This window comes from Rhinolophus sinicus, chromosome 16 (assembly GCF_057876585.1).
Source record: "Rhinolophus sinicus isolate RSI-liver-muscle chromosome 16, RSI-T2T, whole genome shotgun sequence".
In the NCBI taxonomy this organism is placed as follows: Eukaryota; Metazoa; Chordata; class Mammalia; order Chiroptera; family Rhinolophidae; genus Rhinolophus; species Rhinolophus sinicus.
In genome coordinates this window covers 60,452,406-60,471,465 of record NC_142516.1, presented here as the reverse complement: position 1 = coordinate 60,471,465, position 19,060 = coordinate 60,452,406, and the positions used below count along the sequence as shown (strand labels likewise).

Below are 19,060 nucleotides of genomic sequence, written 5' to 3'. Positions count from 1 at the left end.
GGCTATTATGGCTTAGGTTAAGAATTTAACACGTGTGTGCATATCTATATGCATGTGTATACCAGGTGTGCCAAAAAATGTACACATGTGACTTGTAGTCATCTTTCGTTATCTGTATGTATTGACTGTTACAATATTAATACAGTTTTTTTTTTTCTTAAAATGTGTATACTTTTTTTGGCACCCTCTGTATATATACATACACAACACATATGGATATAGATATATAGATATAGATATATTTCAGTTACTGTCTTTATAGAAAATATGTTTTGATTTCCAACCCAGTAACTTATAAACAAACTTATAGGAAATAACCCCCTTAACAACTTGTGTAGTTTTTAATTTCTCACTTTTTGCATCAAATCTCAGTTGATTAGCAGAAGGCTCTGAGGCCTGTCGTGAGACAGGGCATGTTGGGGCTCCCTGTGGTTTCCTAAAGACAGCAGCGAGGAAGGTTTAGCATCTTTTTGCTGTGTCATCCTTTTCCTAGCTTAGTTGAGAAGAAATGGACTAGAATCTTTTAAAAATGTCTTCTGTGCCAGGCCTAGTTCCTATGGTAAGTCTGTCTTTTTGTGTCTTCAACTACTGTGTTCCTTGGTCTCGTCACTCTCCTTTTACAGCTGAGGAAGATGAGGTGCGCAAGGTTAAATTAGTGGTCCAAGGTCGTTCACAGTGCTGACCGTGACTCCATTGTGCTAAAAGTTGGCAGATCTGTCCTCCTTGAGACGGCCGTATTGTATCTGTTAGCTATAGGTTGATTGGGGGAATGTAGGCAGCCCCCTCCCCTACTTTTTTTTTTTTTTTTTTAATCCACAGAGCACTGGATACATGTGTCATGAAAAATGCTTGGCTTTGTGTTGGCCTCGTGCCAGGAGATCTTCCTAACATTTTGCTTTGCACTTGCTTTCCACTTTTTAACATCACATTTACACTTATGTCTTTGGCTCATTTTAGAAAGGGCAGGACTGCATATATGGGCAGAGCACGTGAACATGAGTTTGATATGAATTTGATGCATGGGTTATTTTTCTTTTGATATTTCATCAGTCTGTCAGTGTGGAAAGTCTTTAGTGACCATGCAAGTGGTATGAATGGATTTCGTTGGTGATCGTTTTAGATTAGTGAGTTACGGAATATCTTATTTCATGTCATGACAAGTGATTGTGTTTTAGAAAACAGGGAAGTAGGGGACCAAAACTTGAATTTCTCTTGTGGTTTGGGGCTATAGTCATTATCTTTTTAGTAAGTGGGTGAGGCGGAATTTGAGCCTTCCCAGGATCCAGCCAACCAGGCCCTATTGTGTAGCATTTATGTGCTGTTACCCCTTTAATATTAGCTTAGGTGTTTCTGTTTTTTATTTTCTAAGCAATAGCATCCATGTATAGCAAAATCATTTTGTGCGTCTGCTTGATATTATAGGCTGAATATATAGCACACTAATTATGAAAACAGCCACGCACTGTATATCTAAAGAAAATTAAACTTTGGCACTTTATTACTTGAATATTCATATGCTTTTCCTTCCTTTTTGTTTGTTGTACCTAATCGATGTTTGTGGGCGAAGCCCTTGAATTTACTCAAAGCTGCTTATTTGTGAATGAGGGACTCTGTGATAATTATATTCATGGGTGCTTTCCATGATCTACATATGTGACACGAAACACCAAGTATTATGACTGTATTTGGCACAAGAATGCTAATACAGAATCAATAAAAATATCATTCATTCATCAGAAAATCGTTGAGCATCCCTCGGCTAAGCCAGCGAGTTCCTGTCCTTAAGACTCAGACTCGATGCACCACAACTTACAACTTAATCCAATAATTATACTATGATGAGTTTTAAAATGTGATCAAGAAACCCAGAGGGGAGACACAGTCTCCAGCCTGAAAAAAAAAATGACTCGGGAAGCCTTTATTCGAGAGCCAAATGAAAGGAAGACTTATTTTCAGCATTGCTTTTAAAAATTCTCCTTTTTTGCTGATCTTTGTTTTAGGTTCTGATGTTTTAAAAGAAACGATAAACCAGCTTTCCCCCATTTAGAGCAAACCTGCGTTTGCTCTGCGTCTCTCCTCTGAGGGATGTAATAAAATGGCAAAGTGCTGCTTCCGTGGCCTCTGCCCCATGACTGCAAGAAACGCCGAGCTGCTGAGTGGCAGGAATATAACAGTCTGACTAATGGAAGTTCTAGGCCCGTCGCTTAAATCTTTAACAACATCAGCACCAGGTCCATATGATGTTTCAGTTTAAAAATTGATTTTATAAAACAGAACGTATTTCCTCCTCATAATATCCCTGTAAGGTAGATAGGACAGGTATTGTTATACCTCCTTTGGGTCTTTTTGTGTGTGGGTGGCAAAATACATGTAACATAAACTTAACCATTTTAACAATTTTTAAGTGTACCATTCAGTGGTATTAAGTACATCCATAATGTTGTGCAGCCATCATCACCATCCTTCTCCAGAACTCTGTTCACTTTGTAAAACTGAAACTCTTTACCCATTAAATAGTAACTCCCCACTCTCCTCTGTCCCCCAACCCCTGGAAACTACCGTTGTATTTTGTTTTTATGATTTGTATCCCTTCTCTGTTTTTGCAGATGAGGACACTGAGGCCCAAAAAAGTATATAAAGGGTCCAAAGTCACACTGCTTTCCAGTGATGGGCTCACCTAGGATAGAAAACCAGCATTCTGCCTTGTTTCCCAGCACGGTTTTTCCTAAACCACAGTACTGTAGGCTGGTGAAAAAAATAAATCAGGCAGAAGATTTTTGTTAGAAATAAGACAGCCCCCTAATAGGGAAGAGATTTTTTATTTTTAATTAAAAAAGTCAGCAAATAAAAGCAGCAGTTTGAAATTGGAGCTGTACACATCTCTTGGTAATCTAACATTCCATTGCTGTTTGTTTTCAGTAATGTGAAGGAATACAGTTTGCTTTGCCTAAGGAAAGAATCTGAAGGGACACAGCCTTTGGTTCTGCTTTCTACTGTCAGTGATTTGCTGGGCTTGTGGGCAAGAGAAACAGCGTCTGTTGGGATAGTTGCCTTTTCTGAAGAGACAGTAAGTCCTACCCTCCATTTTCTTAGTGAGCCGGGTCTGAGACACATTTATATCTTATATGAAAATGGACTTCTGTTCTTTTCGACTGGTCTCAGTTTGGTCTGGGACTCTCATCCCCATGAGGATGGAAGCATTGTCAATTAAAGATGGCACTCTCTGTTCAAATTTCAAACAGTCTCTTTTGGAGTGACTATGGTTTTCTTGGGGGTGTGGGAGAGGTAAATGCCTAGTCAAGTAAAACTTGAAACTCCGTGTCAGGCCTACATCTGCCTTCTCAAAGGATTTCCTTCCCTCTCCTCCTTCCCAGATGGCATCTGGCTCAGGAGGAAGTGGTATAGCCATGAAGCACTGCTCTGGGTATTGCTGCCTGGTTGACGGCTTCACCAAGTGGTTTTTGCATTGACCTCTGTCCTCGCTGCCTCTGCCACCCGAGCACCCGTGATGGCTTAGCATTCTCCAGTGGCATGGGCTGGCCCAGTGTCTGAGCTCCAGTGACCACTCTCATTTGATCCCCTTTGTGACAGGGTCATCTAAAAACATTTTCTTCCTTTGCAATAATTCCAAACTTAGTGAAAAAGTATGAGAATAATACAGAGAAGTCATGTCTACCCTTAATCCATTTTTAACATTTTGCCATATTTGTTTCATTCTCTCTCTGTATACGCATTATTGTGGTTCTTTTTTTTTTTTTTTGAGTCTGTTGGGTGTAGCAGCTCCAGAGAAGGTGGTCTAGAAGGATGAATGGAACCTTCCAAATGAACAATGGAGAGAAATAGCTTTCATGTGCTTTCCTTTCCTCTGCTTCCTCCAACTCTTCCTTCTTCTAAGTTAAGCTTCTCGACTTCCTTGAACTCTTTCTTCTATTGAGCTGGTTTTGAGTCCTTTCTCTTCTTGGCTGTTGGCTTCCAGTTGCATTTCCAGCCATTGGTTGTCTTAGAACAGTATGTCTAGAACATCAGATAGGCCAGGTGTGGTTTTATCCCCCATTTGTTCCTCTGTCCATTTGTTTGGTCAGTCCATCGGCACCATCTCACTGTGGAAGGCTTCCACTTGCAAGACAGATCTGCCTGGGGGACGCTTGGCAGGTAGCTTGCTGACATCACCCAACTGCTGGGAGCTGGGATTCAATCCTGTCTTCAAGGAATTTACACTTTGATGGGGAGTTGATTAAATATTTGAAAAAAAGAGGCAATTAAAAGAAACTTAGGACAGAGTATCACTTTCTTCTCTATAGACATTATACTTCTATCAATACAGGTTAAATTGCATCAGGGTTAATATCCTATCGTGTTCCTAAGTTCCTTTTAAATAATTCACAATTTTTTACTGCCATGTTGCTAAGTCACATCTTTTTTTATCCTACCTTTAGTTGAGCTTTTGACCCAATTTCAGGAACTTATAAGCAGGATCAAAAATATGTGATGTAGCAACATGGTAGTAAAAAGTTATGAATTATTTAAAATTTGTAATTCATTTTCACTCAGATATCATGTTTGAGAATATGAACTATATGATTTTATGTATCTAACACGTGATATAATGCCTGCAATATGGTGCTCCAAGATGTTTATGCGTGGAAATTAAACTTTAGTTTACTAAATTTAATCCATCCATTTAGTACATTATTTTTTTAGATTATGGTCCATTTCCCTAGTATTTTTCCCAGCTTAATTTTTTTTTTCTGCAGAGTTGATTATCTTGTTTTTCTATCTTAATCCCTGTTTCTGCTAAAAATATGAAATGGGACAGGGTAGAGGGAAGTACCTTTGGCGTGAAGCTGTTAAAATAGTTATGAATCCATCTGTCTTAACGGACCCGTCCGTCCCTCTCCATGTTGCATATGGGCCTAGGTGGACACTTAGTGGCTGACATGCTCTCTCTGTTCTGTGTTATTTCTGATCTGCCAAGGAGGGAGATGGGGGTGGCAGAGAGAATTCATAGTGCGCCACCAGCAACCTTCCTGTGAGGGCCAGTTCCTTCCAATAAAATAAATCATAGTTTGTTTTAAGCAAAGGTGGATAAATTAAAAATCAGGTTAACATCATAGACCTAGCCAGACCATCAGCTCTAATGCGTCTGTTGGAACAAAAATTAATATAAGACCCTATATTATATTATATTATATTATATTATATTATATTATTAATATATAATATATTAATATATATAAATATATAATATATATTATATTATATTATATTATATTATATTATATTATATTATATTATTATATAAGACCGGGTCTTATATTATATTAAAATAAGACCCAGTCTTATATTAATTTTTGCTCCAAAAGACTCATTAGAGCTGATGGTCCGGCTAGGTCTTATTTTTGGGGAAACACGTTATGAATATACAAAAAACCATTGATTGTATACTTTAAATGGGTGAATTTTGTGGTCTGTGAATTATATTTCAATCTTTTTTAAAAACTTAAAAATAATTAGAGCAGTAAAAACAGGGCAAAAGAAGGACATTAGTATGTTTTCCAACATACTAATACCTGTGATTAAAATATGACATGTTTTCTTTAGCCTTTATCAACCAAATAACAATAAATTTCACTAGCTAAAAAATACATTTCTTCTAACATCTGGGTGTAACACCTAGATTATGCTCAGACGTGGAATAGGCAAGTTATTCTGTCCAGTTAAATTTTTAATAATTGTGCTTACTTTGGTGGTACAGATTCTAAAACTGAAGCAATATAAGGAATGTTTAGTATGTTTTTGCAAGGATACATGTACCACCAAAGTTGGAAAACATATTAATGTCCTTCTGGGACCTCATGTACATATATGAAAGCATAAAGGATTAGAGGGATCTAATCTAAACTTCCGTGCCTCAGAGAAGATGAATAAGATCTAATGTTATTTTATTAATAATCACTAAGCTCTGTTAAAGTCAAGTCTATTGTGCCAGGTAAAGACATTATAATCATAGCTTTGAAATATGCAACATTTACCTGGCACAAAATACTTGCTTTAGCAAAACTTAATAAGATTTAATGATTATATGGATGTCAGATCATAGGGCAGTAGATATGGTCCTTTAAAAATTATCTTGGGAAAAAATGGGCAAAGATTAAGAAAAAAATGCACTGCACTATCTTGTATCATGTACTCAAATTATAAATGGATGAACAAATTAAATATTAAAAAGTAACAGCACTGGTAAAATGATAAGTTATATAGTCTTTGTGGAGGGAACATTTTCTAAGTACGTCTTCAAAATCAGAAATGTTAAAGGAAAGAGTGATTAGTTTTGATTAAATAAAAATTAAAATTTTCAATGCTAGAGATAATTTTATAATTGAAGCTAAAGGCAAATAAGATATGGGGACATTTTTATGGTACATTTCAGAGACCATGATTTTGTAGCTCTTACAAATGGTCCGAAAGGGTAGACAGCCTTTTGAGTCTGTCTTTTCCTCTTTCCCTATTTGTAAACAGAGATGCCAATCACAGCCCCAGAATCTTGTTGAACTAAGTGCTTAGTGCTTTCTCCCTTCTGGTAAAAGATCTTATGACAGAACATAATCTGCCTTCAAGCCACATTCCTCCTTATCTGTGGAGTTGTCTTCCATTCTGCCACCCACACCCAACCACAAGAACTTTGATTTTCCCCTAACCTGATGGGTGAACTTTGGGGACCTTGATGTGTTCGAGATAAGATGAATGTTGAATATAAAATACTAGAGGGTATTGGGAAGTCTGAAAAGTGGATTTTAATCAAACTCCACTTAACTGAGGGCATTGTAGAATTAGAAAACTAACAAACACTAACTTACCTACAGGGATAGTCAATAACCCTTTCCTCTCTTCTTTATGGGATGTGTACTCTTAAGGTGAGTGGAAGAAGAAGGAGATTCGTGATTCTGTTACAACACAGGGCAGGCTTATTCTTAAACTCTGTGGAAGTTTGTTTCTCTTGAGTGGACCTACCACCATGTGTGTCTGTGGAGGTGGCTGTGGGTCAATGAAATGGCCTATGATTCTGTAAACCAGATTGATGTCCACCTTTTCTATGTCACTTCAGCATTCTGTGGTATATATACAATGAAGCAGTTTATTCAAAATAAGACCCTTACAAAATACATGCCCTTTAATTCAAGAATTTATCCTCAGGAAATAATCAGGCAAGTGCGAAAGGGGCTTATTATAGTATTATTTACAATTGCAAAACATTGGGAGCAACTTCCATGCCCCAAAATGAGGATCGGGCAATAAATCATGTCATTTCCATTCAGTAGAATGCTGTGCAGACAGTAACTGTGTTTATTGAGAAGAAAGGATTAGGATAAATTAATTTTATAATGAAGGAAAACAGAATATGCCGCCCCAGAATACACCTCTTGGACATAAAAATTATTTTGAGCTGAAGGCAATTAAGAAACAGTAAAAGGCAGAAAACCTCTCCCTTTTTTGTGCCTATAGGCAGGAAATAAATTATTTTACTGGAGACAGATACTTATCAGCCCACAAAATCTGCAAACAAACCTTATTAAAGTAACCCTTATCTTCCTAGTTACTTCTTCATGTAGCCCAACTCCTTGCCAATTCTTCACAAATTTCTTGTTTCTTGTTCTAAAGGGTATAAAAGCTTCCTGCTTGGTTCACTTCTTTGGATCTTTATTCTCTTGTGAAGGTTCCCATGGACATGTAAAAATTCAGTGAAATTTATATGTTTTTCTCCTGTTAATCTGTCTTTGTCACTTTACTTTTTAGAACTAGCCAGGGATCCTAAGAGAGATCAAGGAAAACATTTTCCTCCTCTACAATAATATTCCATTTTAATAAAATATAAAAATATATGTATAGATTTACTCGGTAAAGGATGTGGAAGGATATACACAAAATACAATGCTATCTTTGGGTGTAGAGCTTTGGAAGTGATTTCAGTTAATTCCTTTTTGTGTACTATAATAAAAAGAAAAATAAGTTTATTTTATTGGGGCTGTATTTCAGGAATGTTCACCGTGTAACTGAGTAGATTTTGTTACCTGGTTTTCAAAATTGCTAAGAAATGGAGGTGCGATGTACCAAATAATTGAAGGGCTTGTCTTGTGTACTTGAATTTATGTAGATTTTTCCTATAAGACAAAGGAATAAAAACCTCACTCTGCCTTTTTTATTAACAGGCCTCCTCGCGCAGATATGGCAACAGGCAGCCATCAGCTGTCATCATGTCATACCAAACAGGCCTCTGGACAGCACAGATCATCCAATGTGAGCAGGTCAGTAAAGGGGTGTGGGTGTTCCTGGGGGACCAGGGGAGAGCAGGCCAACCCTTCGGTTAGGTTAATTCTAATACTGATGTTAGAACAGGGCTCTGTATTTTGTTAACCTGTGAAGCTGGGAGAGACCTGGACAGGTAGTGCCAATTATACAAATTAGGGAAGGAGACGTGGAGCTGCCAAAGAGCTCAGTGAATAGGTGGCACCGTTAGATAAAGGCAGAAAGAATTAAATTCGACTTATGGACACAGCTCCCTTTTGAATCCTTTTTAGCTTAAAAATTTTTAAGCATCTATTTTATTATAAAATAATATAACCACATTATCAAGCATTGGAGAAAATAGAGGAAAGGAGAAATATAAACCATAATTATGACCACTTTAACACAGATTGCTAGAATTATGGTATATTTCATTCTAGTCTTTTTCCTAGGCTTGTGTTTTTTTGATATGGATGTAACTGTAGGGTTTTCAATGAATATTATGTTATGATTATTTTTCTACTTATATTGTTCTCATAACTTTGGCTTAAAAGGTTAAGAAACATTCATTGCATTTTAAGAAACATTTGTGTAGAAAATTCAGGAAATATAGAACAGCACAAAGGAGAGAATAAAACTGTATAACCACCAGAACATTTTCTCTTCATATATATAAAGATGTTATTTTATTTTGCTTAGTTGGGATCATATTAAATAGACTATTTAAAACTTAACATATCATGACATATTTCCTTTCCATTAAATATTTTTTTATAATATCACATTTAATTGCTAAGTGCTGTTGCTTTCTTGCCCATTCGAGAATTAATTTAAACAGTTGTTTCTTTTTAAACATATAGGTTGTTCTTTTATCAGTTATTAAGGCAACTCTGTTAAAACTATTTTTTTTAGTACCATGAGAAAGTACTTTCCATCTGTCTTTAATGTTTATTCTATTTTTAATGTTTATTAAACATTAAATTATACAGCAAATCTTTAGCATTTTGGATTTTGCATTTGAAATTTTAGCTATTTGTGAGTGTGTTCATGACACTCACGAATGTGACAGTTTGTTTTAGGACTCATTCCTCACACTGTAAGGAAGGGGACCAATAATAGGAAGATTGAGGAATGGAGATGAAGTTGAAAATACTCTAAGGATCTTAAGGCATTTATTTTCCACATTTCTATTTTATTCCATATGTCTCTGCTCATGGAAATCTGAGCTTTCTTCAGAAATATGTGTCCCTCCCTCAGAGTTATCCTCTAATCCATCTGATAGTTTTCTAGGTAATTAGTTCATCAGTACTTATAATGCTGAGTTTGAAAGCTGTAATAAAATAGCTAAAAAGTATATTACTGAAAGCGGTAATAAATAAAGGGTGTGATATTCAGATATAGCTCTGGGCTGAATCTGTAGACTGGGAATCTTCAGCCTATATGTGGTTGTTGAAGTCATAAACCTTAAATGCTATTTCCAAGAGTGCAAAACAAATAAGAAGAAAATGGAGGAAGGAAATTTTGGGAACACAGACACTGAAGGGATGGCTGAGGGAATGAGAGTTGCAGCAGGACCTACGGAGATGTGTGTGAGAGAACAAGACTCCATGAGATGGTGGCTGCCGGATGGGCAAGATGTGTGAAGGGGAATTTGAGTTCTGGAATCTGGTAAACAGAACCAGGTGTTGCAGAGATCTACATGCATGTAGGTTGAAAAGTATCCTTTACTTTTGTAGTTAGGTGTCACAGACCTTTTCTTTGGAGGGTTTCTAGCAAGTTGGGGGAGGAGCCAGGCTGCAGTAGCTGAAGATGAATGGGAGGTGGGGGAAGTAAGGAAAGTCAGTGTCAACTCCTTTTTGAAGCTTTGGCCTGTGAAGAAAAGGAGTGGAAGAAGTTATGAGTTAAGAGAGAAAACAAGATAACAAGATTGAGAGAAGTTATCTTTTTTTTTGCTGGTTTAACTTGAAATAGAAATGAGTAAGATTTATGGATGTTTCTGAGTTGGAAAGGGGTCAGAGAAGAAGAGGTTAAAGATATATAAAAGACGTTCTGGTCAAGATGGCAGAGTAGGTAAATGCTGTGATTGCCTTCTCCCATGACCACATCAAAATAATTACAGCTAAATTATAGAACAACCACCCTTGAGAAACATCAGAAGACTAGCTGAATGGAACTCCTATAACTAAGGATATAAAGGAGCCACACTGAGACTAGTAAGAGAGGTGGAAATGCAGAACGGGCTGGTCCCACACCCACATGTAGTGGTTAAGAATTGCAATGGATATCTCAGTTGTGGAAGTCCCCCATGGGGAGTGAGAAGTCCCAACCCCACATCAGGCTCCCCAGTATGGGGTTCCCGTGCCGGGAAGAGAAGTCCCATATCTGGCTGTGAAAATTAGTTAGGATTCTGTCCAGGTGAGATAGATGGCTACTGGAGTCCCAGGTGTTTGTCTTAAAGGGTCTGTGCATGGACTTGGTTTGCTGATGGATACATTCACTCTGAGCTCCAGTTCTGGGGCAGCATCTCAAAAAGCTCCAGGGATATACAGGAAGGAATTGAATTGTCTGACTTCAGGGCAAATATGGATGGGATAGCTCTGTCTGGGACAGACGTGCTGGCAGGTGCCACTGTTCCTTTGCTGAGCCCTCCCCCAACACAGCCAGCAGATGCAGGAAGACGCTAAATCTGAGTCTCCATCAAACTGGTTTACACTGCTCGCCCTACCCTGGTGATTCCCTGAGAACCTACCCCACTCAACTCACGTGAAGGATAGAACCTCTTCCAGTGGCTGTTCTTCAGAAGCGGCATGCCTCATCCTGTCCTGCAACTTCCTTAAAATCTCTCAAAAAGTCTATAAACCCCAAAAGAGCAGCAGCTAGCCTCGGCGTGCCCCATACCTCTTGCTAGGCTGCTCCTAGCCCAGCACTAGTGGCAGTCAGCTTCAGTTTACAGCATACCCTCTACAGGCACCTCCAAGCCCAGCACAGACAGCTACCGACTGCAGATCACTTTGTAGCCCCTACCAGGTGGCCCCCAGGCCAAACATAGGCAGCAGCTGACCTTGGCTTGCACCAGAGCTCCTTCACAGAGGCCCGAGGACCAACATACCTGGTTGCTGGCTTCAGACTACACTGGAGCATCAGCCAATTAGCTCCACAAATGACACACCCAAATGGCAGACTCAGCAGGCACCAGACTCCGCTACAGTGAATCCCACTGTGGGGTCAGCCCCCGGACAACAGCTCATCTGCTATAGTCACAAGCAATCCTCATAGCCACTCAGCCTGAGGGTTAGTCCCTCCTACTGATGTGCCAACAACAGTGAAGGCTCAACTACAACTAGAGGGCACACACAAGTGACACTCCTTGGAGCACCTGGCTCAGGTGACTAGGGAGACCATGCCACTGGACTCCACAAGACACCTACTACACAAGGCCATAGGCAAGACTGGGAGATATAACAGATGTACGTAATACATAGAAACAAACACAGAGAGGCAGCCAGAATGAGGAGACAAACATGTCCCAAATGCAGGAACAGGACAAAACTCCAGAAAAGGAACTAAATGAAGTGGAGGCAAGCAAGCTATCAGATACGCACTTCAAAACACTGGTTATAAGGATGCTCAATGAACTTAGGAGAAGAGTAGATGAATTCAGTGAGAACTTATACAGAGACAGAAGCCATCAAAAAGAATCACTCAGAAATGAAGAATGCAGTAACTGAAATGAAGAATATATTAGATGGAATCAACAGCAGATTAAGTGGAGCAGAGGATCAAATCAGTGATTTGGAAGACAAGGTAGCAGAAAACACCCAATCAGAACAGGAAAAAAAAAAAATAGGAGTGTTTAAAGGGGCACTGGACAACATGAAGCATAACAACATTCATGTCATAAGAGTACCAGAAGGAGAAGAGAGAGAGCAAGGGATTGAAAAACTATTTGAAAAAAATAATAACTGAAAACTTCCCTAACGTGGTGAAGAAAATAGATATAGAAGTCAAAGAATTGCAGAGTCCCAAACAAGATGAACCCAAAGAGGCCAATATTAAGACATATCATAATTCTAACGCCAAAAGTTAAAGACAAAGAGAATCTTAAAAGCAGCAAAAGAAAAGCAGTTGGTTACCTATAAGGGGGCTCCCATAAGACTGTCAGCTGATTTCCAAGAGAAACTTTGCAGGCCAGAAGGGATTGTCAGGAATTATTCAAACTGATGAAAAACGAGGACCTTCAATCAAGATTACTCTACCCATCAAGCTATCATTTAGAATAGAAGGACAGATAAAGAGCTTCCCATATAAGAAAAAAACTAAAGGAATTCATTATCACCAAACCAATATTACAAGGAATCTTAGAGGGACTCCTTTAAGATGAAAAAAAAAAGTCAATAATATGAATAATAAAATGGCAATAACTACCTATCCATCAACATTTACTTTCAGTACAAATGGATTACATGCTCTCATAAAAAGAAAGCATAGCTGAATAGATAAGAAAACTAGACCCTTATATATGCTGCCTATGAGAGACTCACTTCAGATCGAAAGACACACACAGACTGAAAGTAAAGGGATGGGAAAAAGATATTTTATGAAAATGGAAATGAAAAAAAAAAGCTGGTGTAACAGTACTTATACCAGACAAAATAGACTTTAAAACAAAGGCTATAACAAGAGACAAAGAAGGACCCAGTAATCCTACTTCAGGGGTATTTATCTGAAGAAACCCAAAACACTACTTTGAGGGGATGTGTGCACCCATGTATTCATTGCAGCATTGTTTACAAATGGCCAAGATGTGGAGGCAGCCTGGGTGTTGGTTGTTAGAAGAATAGATAAAGAGTAGGTGGTACATATGTACAATGGAATATTGCTTGGCCATGGAAGGGAATGGGTCCTTGCCATCTGTGATGGCATGGATGGACCTGGAGAGAATTGTTCCAAGTGGAGTATGTCAGACAGATGCAATGTGGTTTTGCTTATATGTGGAATCTAAACACACAGTTCAAAAATACAGAGAACAAACTGATGGTTGTCAGGTGGGAGGGGGGCTGGGAGATGGGTGAAAAAGGTGAAGGGATTCAGAAGTACAAATTTCTAGTTATAAAAATAGTCACATGGATGTAAAGTACAACATAGGGAATATAGTAAAAAATACTGTAATAACTAAGTATGGTGTGAGTTGGGTACTAGACTTATTGGAGTGATCACTTTGTAAGTTATATAAATGTCAAACCACTATGCTGTATACCTGGAACTAATATAATATTGAATGTCAAATGTAATTGAAAAACAAAAAACAAAAGAAACAAAAAAACCCCAACAATCCTGCACCCCCCGAAAAGATACATAAAGGAAGAAAAGAGGGACGACATTAGAAATTATTGAGAGATATAGTCAAGTATATAAGTATTTACAGATATGATAGCCTTTTTCTCTTAAAAAATTAAGCAAAAATTACTACTGTGCCTCTTAATACATTTATAAAACTAAGCCCTTATAAATGTATTGTGAAGCAGCCTAAAAGGACATCTATAAAGTGGAACAAAGCTTCAGACAAGTACCGTATTTTCCCGAAAATAAGACCTAACCGGAAAATAAGCCTTAACATTTTTCAGGATGCTCGTAATATAAGCCCTACTCCAAAAATAAGCCCCAGTTAAGATCGTCAGCCAGACAGATGCATTTAGTACATTTGTTGCAACACTCGATGGACATACTGAATTATAAAATAAAAATATTAATAAGTAATTAAATATAAATAAATAATATTTTTGACATTAATACTTAAAATAAATGATAATATAAATTATAATTAAGTATTTGTAAATACCCACGCGGGCGCTTTTGGATGAGAGGTAAATGCCTATGTAAACAGATGAACTTGAGACTTATTGCTGAATGACCAATCGGAGTAAAGACACAATGCATGAATAACGTGTGCACTTGATAACGAACGGATGTGGTTGTGTCTAATATGAATCTTCATAATTTAATACGTCATGTGTTGTAATGGACGTACTTAATGCACTCGTGTGAAATAAAGAAACACTTTCTGAGTTTTGGTACCTGAAATTTTTCGTCGCTTTTGTGTGGACCATCATTCTTAACTGTCATTTTTGTTGTCACTCCTGTCTCGTAAGTTTTCAATTAACACTTGATTTAATGGTAGATTTATAGGGAATAATATTTTGACACCAGACAAGAAGAATGCAGAAAGAAAGAGCTATTCCGTCGAGTACAAGAAAGGAATCGTGGAGTACTCCCGGGGCAAGAATCTTACGTCTTTCTGCAAAGAGAAGAAGTTGGATCTCTGAATGGTCCGAAAATGGCGAGCAGAGTACGATAACCTCAGTCAAAAGGTGGACAAGGGAATGCTAAGAAGTGCAAGTGTGGATCAGGTCAGCAACCATTATTTCCTGAGCTGGAAGTCATCATCTGTGAATGGATTGCTGACAGGAGAGCAAAAGCTTTGGTTGTGCGCAGGGCTGATAGTCAAGCATTTGCCCTTGCAATGGCACCACAGTTAGAAATATCCCCAGAAGAATTCAAAGCATCACAACACTGGCTGGATGGCTTTCTTCAGCAATATGAACTGTCTCTAAGATAGACAACACTGTTCCAGCTGGAAGATACTGAAGTTATTAAATGCGCACTTGCATTCAAATCCTTTGTTGATGGCATCGACTTTTCTAAATACCAACTCTCCAACATGATTGCTATGGATGAAACTGCAGTGTTTATGGGCCAAGGATCTCAAACAAAAATTGATCAAAGGAGTGCCTCGTGAATCTACATTCCCTCCACTGGTTACAAAAGTGCACATGTTGTTACCTGTATTTTGGCAATTTGTCTGGATGGAAAGAAAGCCCCACTTCTAATCATCACTAAGAGCAAGAAAGATAAGGTTGAACGTGTTTCAGGCATTTATGTTCTTGAAACTGAAAAAGGCTGGTGCACACAAGCAGTTATAAGGAAGTGGGTTGATTTAATGCTGCTACTTGTTTTGTGAAGTGGCCAAAGAGGTCTGCTAGTCTGGGATACACGGCAGCACTCACCGCGCTAAAGACATGAAGAACTGCCTTGCAGAAAGAGGAGTAGATCAAATAATGATTCCCGCAGGAATGACTGCCTAGCTCCAGATTCTTGATATTGCAATAAACAAGCCATTCAAGGGCCATTTGCGCATGGAAATCAATGACTACATTGAAAACAGAATGGAGAGAAATCAGTGTGGAAACTTTGTGAAGCCTAGCCTGCAAGACGTCGTGACTTGGGTGAAGAATTCATGGGATAAAATCACTGACAGCTGTGTTGCCAATGCACTGCGAGCAGGCTACATGGACAAGAAGTGCTCATTTAGGGAGAGCTCTATTGCTGGACATGAGAGATTGGGGCCAATGGTTCTACAGGAGGTGAAGTCACAAGAAATTCAAGCCAGAATTCCGGGTTTGGAGAGTTATGACGTCCCAGAAGAAGATGACTTGACTGTATTTGAATAAATGTAGATTTTTGTACATGAATAAATGAATAAATGTAGATTGTTGTACATGAATAAATGTAGGTTGTTGTACATGAAAAAATAAGACATCCCCTGAAAATAAGCCCTAATGTGTCTTTTGGAGCAAAAATTAATATACAACCCGGTCTGATTATTATATTATATTATATTAATATTATATTATATTATATCATATTATACCCAGTCTTATATTAAAATTAAAATTTTGCTCAAAAAGATGCTTTAGAGCTGATGGTCCAGCTACGTCTTATTTTTGGGGAAACACGGTAGCTATTCATTGGGTGTGCACTTATTTTAAATAATTGATTTTATCAAGTAAAGGAAGCCACTGGAGAATGTAAGAAGTAATTTAGTGAAATTCAGAAGTGCAGTATTATCATATATTGGTTTTGTAGACTTCTGTTCATTTTAACACAATTCGTCAAAATCCCCTTTTTACCTTTTAATCAATAGGTCACATGAATCAGATATGGTAGTAATAGTAGGTCATCAGATTTTAAGCAAAATGCAGAGAAACTTAGCCAGGTCAGAAACTATGAGTGTGTATGTGGTTCTTATCAGGTGAGGCTGGGCACTCTTGGAGAATTATACTAATGCCTCAACATATGTACTGCTTATACTTTTTACCTGGTTTTTAGACCTACCTTGTAAGGTAATATGAGCAGGCGTGACTATCCCCATCTTACAGTTAAGGAAACTGAAGCTTAGGTAATGTGATTGTTCAAGTTTACAGAGCTGGAAAGTGGTAGAGACAAGACTTTTCTCTTTGTTTTCTTTAAAACATTACTTTTATGTTGTAATATTATTATAAAGTAGTTTTCATCATAAAAATAGTACGAACGAAGTTTAAATAATTTGGGAAGAGAAGAAAAATGTCATCAGTGATCTCTACCCAACGCAAGTCAGTGTATGCTGTGAGTTCTCAGAGGGTAAAAACCAGATCTCCAGGTAAATAATTGAAATGGCATTGGGAGTTGAGATTTGGTTATGTAGGACCACAGTTTCAGTGGAATCAGTACATTTGGGAAATCTTCGATTGCGGCTCTTGGGGCAAAAGGGATCCTGGGCTCTTGAATAAAGTAGAAACTTCTCTGGATGCACTTAGCAAAGAACACACAGTTACTATTTTCCATCCCTCAATCCATAATAGCCCTCCTCTCCCCTCACCATACACATATCCTCCAATTGTCATAAATAGTAAAATTCTGACATGTTGACTGTCTTACAGGGAATATAACCTTTATGCCTTCATTTGTCCTGCACACATTGTCAAAGGGGAGGGCATTTCAAAGATGAGACAGGGACTCAGGGAGGTTAAATGATTTTTTGAAGGTCACGTGACTTGAGAACAGAAGTGCTGACTTCTGATTTCCAGTCCAGCAATTTTCATTACATCATGTCACGCTCGAGGAGGCTGCCATATTGATGAGCCTCTTGCAAGATACTTGACTGTTTTCCAACGGCCATGCTCATCACTCTGATCTGGTTAGACAGATGTGGTGGGGCTGAGCAGAAGAGTTTGAACAGCATGTGGTTGATGTGGGTGATCATTCTAGGTTCTTAACCTAAGGAAGCAGTGTGATTGAAAATCTTTTTAGGGAGAGTAGTGTGAGAACGGTATCCAGGATGAATTAAGGCAGAATTGGTGTTATTTGGGAACTTGTTGGGCCCCATCCCAGGCCTACGAGTCAGGAACTCTGGTGGTGGGGCCCAGCAGTATGTTTTAGCAAGCCCTCCAGGTCAGTCTAATGCACGCTGAAGTGTGAGAACCCCTGAATCAAAGCCGTAGCAGTCAAGAAGGCATTCTTGGAGACTGTTTTCAGAATTCAGACTTAAGGGGATAAGAGTCTCAATGTGATGGCAGTAGAAAGAGATGTTTGAGAAGTTCTAGTCGAGATTTCACTTGCTCTCTTGGTCATTCTATGTAGAACACGTGGTAGTACTAGTATTCTGGAGGAGGAGTGGTCTTAATTTCATGTAAACATATTAGTAAACTGCCTAGAAGGGTTGAGTTGACTGTGTTTGGAGGTACTGAGCTCCCACTTTTGTTTACCCCTGTAAGCTGGGGCATTTAAGTGCATCCTCCTATGTGACAGTGTGACCGGCTGAGATGCAGAAGTGGTTGTTTGTTTGACAGGGGGACCAGTATATGTTCACAACCCATTTCCTCATAGTAGAAGATGAGCTGTGACTTGGGAAAGCTGGTGGGAGTGAAGATTAAGAGAACAGATGAGAGCTAAAACTGGAAAATGTAATAGCCGAAGGGAAAGGGTGATTGGAAAGGGAGTAGAGATTTCTGAGCTAAAATTTCCTTGTGTTCTTAGAATAAAACCTATCCTCTCTGCCTATCTTCTGTTTCTGGTTTCTGCCGGCTTTCTGTCATTTTCTCCCACTCGCTGCTTTGCTCATCACCTTCCCAGCTGCGAATCTCCCCCTCTTTCCTCAACCTAGATATTCCCATGGCTGGCTCCCTATTACGGCACTCAGAGGTCACCCTTTTGGATAAGTTTCCATGACCACCCTCATTAATGTTGGGCCCCACCCCACTCACCTTCCCAAAACAGATTGTCTCCCAGACTATTTTTCCCAGTCTGAGGTGATTTTGGTCTGGTCTTCTTGTTTAAGTCTGCACTCCCTACCCAGGAGAAAGAAAGCTCCTTGAGGGCCCGAGATCCGGTGTGTCTTATTTATTGTTGTATTCCCAGCCCCTAGAAGTGGGCCTGGTGTGTAGGTAGAGCTCCATAAATATTAGTTGAATGAGATCTACGTAGAGATTTGATTGGGGTTAGGGGGGAGGGTTAGGAAATGGGATAAAATGTGTCTGTAGACACCAGGAGGCACATGTTGGCTAAGGTGGGCGGGGTAGTAGAGGTGAAACAGGATAAATCCCAGAGATGTTTAGGAAGTAACACTGACTGGATTTGATGATGGACTGATGTGAGGTATCAAGGAACTTTCTAGTGAAAAATCTTTCCGAGGGATGTTTGTAAACTCCTAGCATTTTTATTTGACCTCTTCATTTACTGGAAACTTAAGGGCAGAGCAGTTTTGTATTAGTCAGGGTTCTCCAGAGGAACAGGACCAACGGGATATATAGATGATGAGATTTATCATGGACATTGTCTCATGTAATTATGGAGGCTGAGAAGTCCCACAACCTGCAAGCTACAGAATCAGGAAAGCGAGTGGTACAATTCAGTCTGAGTCTGAAGGCTCGAAAACCAGGAGCAAAAGAGAGCAGAAGATGGA

At 38.7% G+C, this 19,060-nt stretch overlaps 1 protein-coding gene across 5 annotated transcripts in view; it reads left to right on the top strand.

Moving 5' to 3' along the window:
- The window catches only part of TTC39B (tetratricopeptide repeat domain 39B), a 121,879-nt gene that overhangs the window by 49,688 nt on the left and 53,131 nt on the right, over positions 1 to 19,060 (top strand). For all 5 annotated transcript variants that reach the window (XM_019739166.3, XM_019739170.3, XM_019739168.3 and 2 more), the window contains one exon: positions 8,208 to 8,303. In XM_019739166.3, coding sequence (XP_019594725.3) covers positions 8,208 to 8,303 — 96 coding nt within the window. The remainder of the gene's footprint in view (positions 1 to 8,207; positions 8,304 to 19,060) is intronic.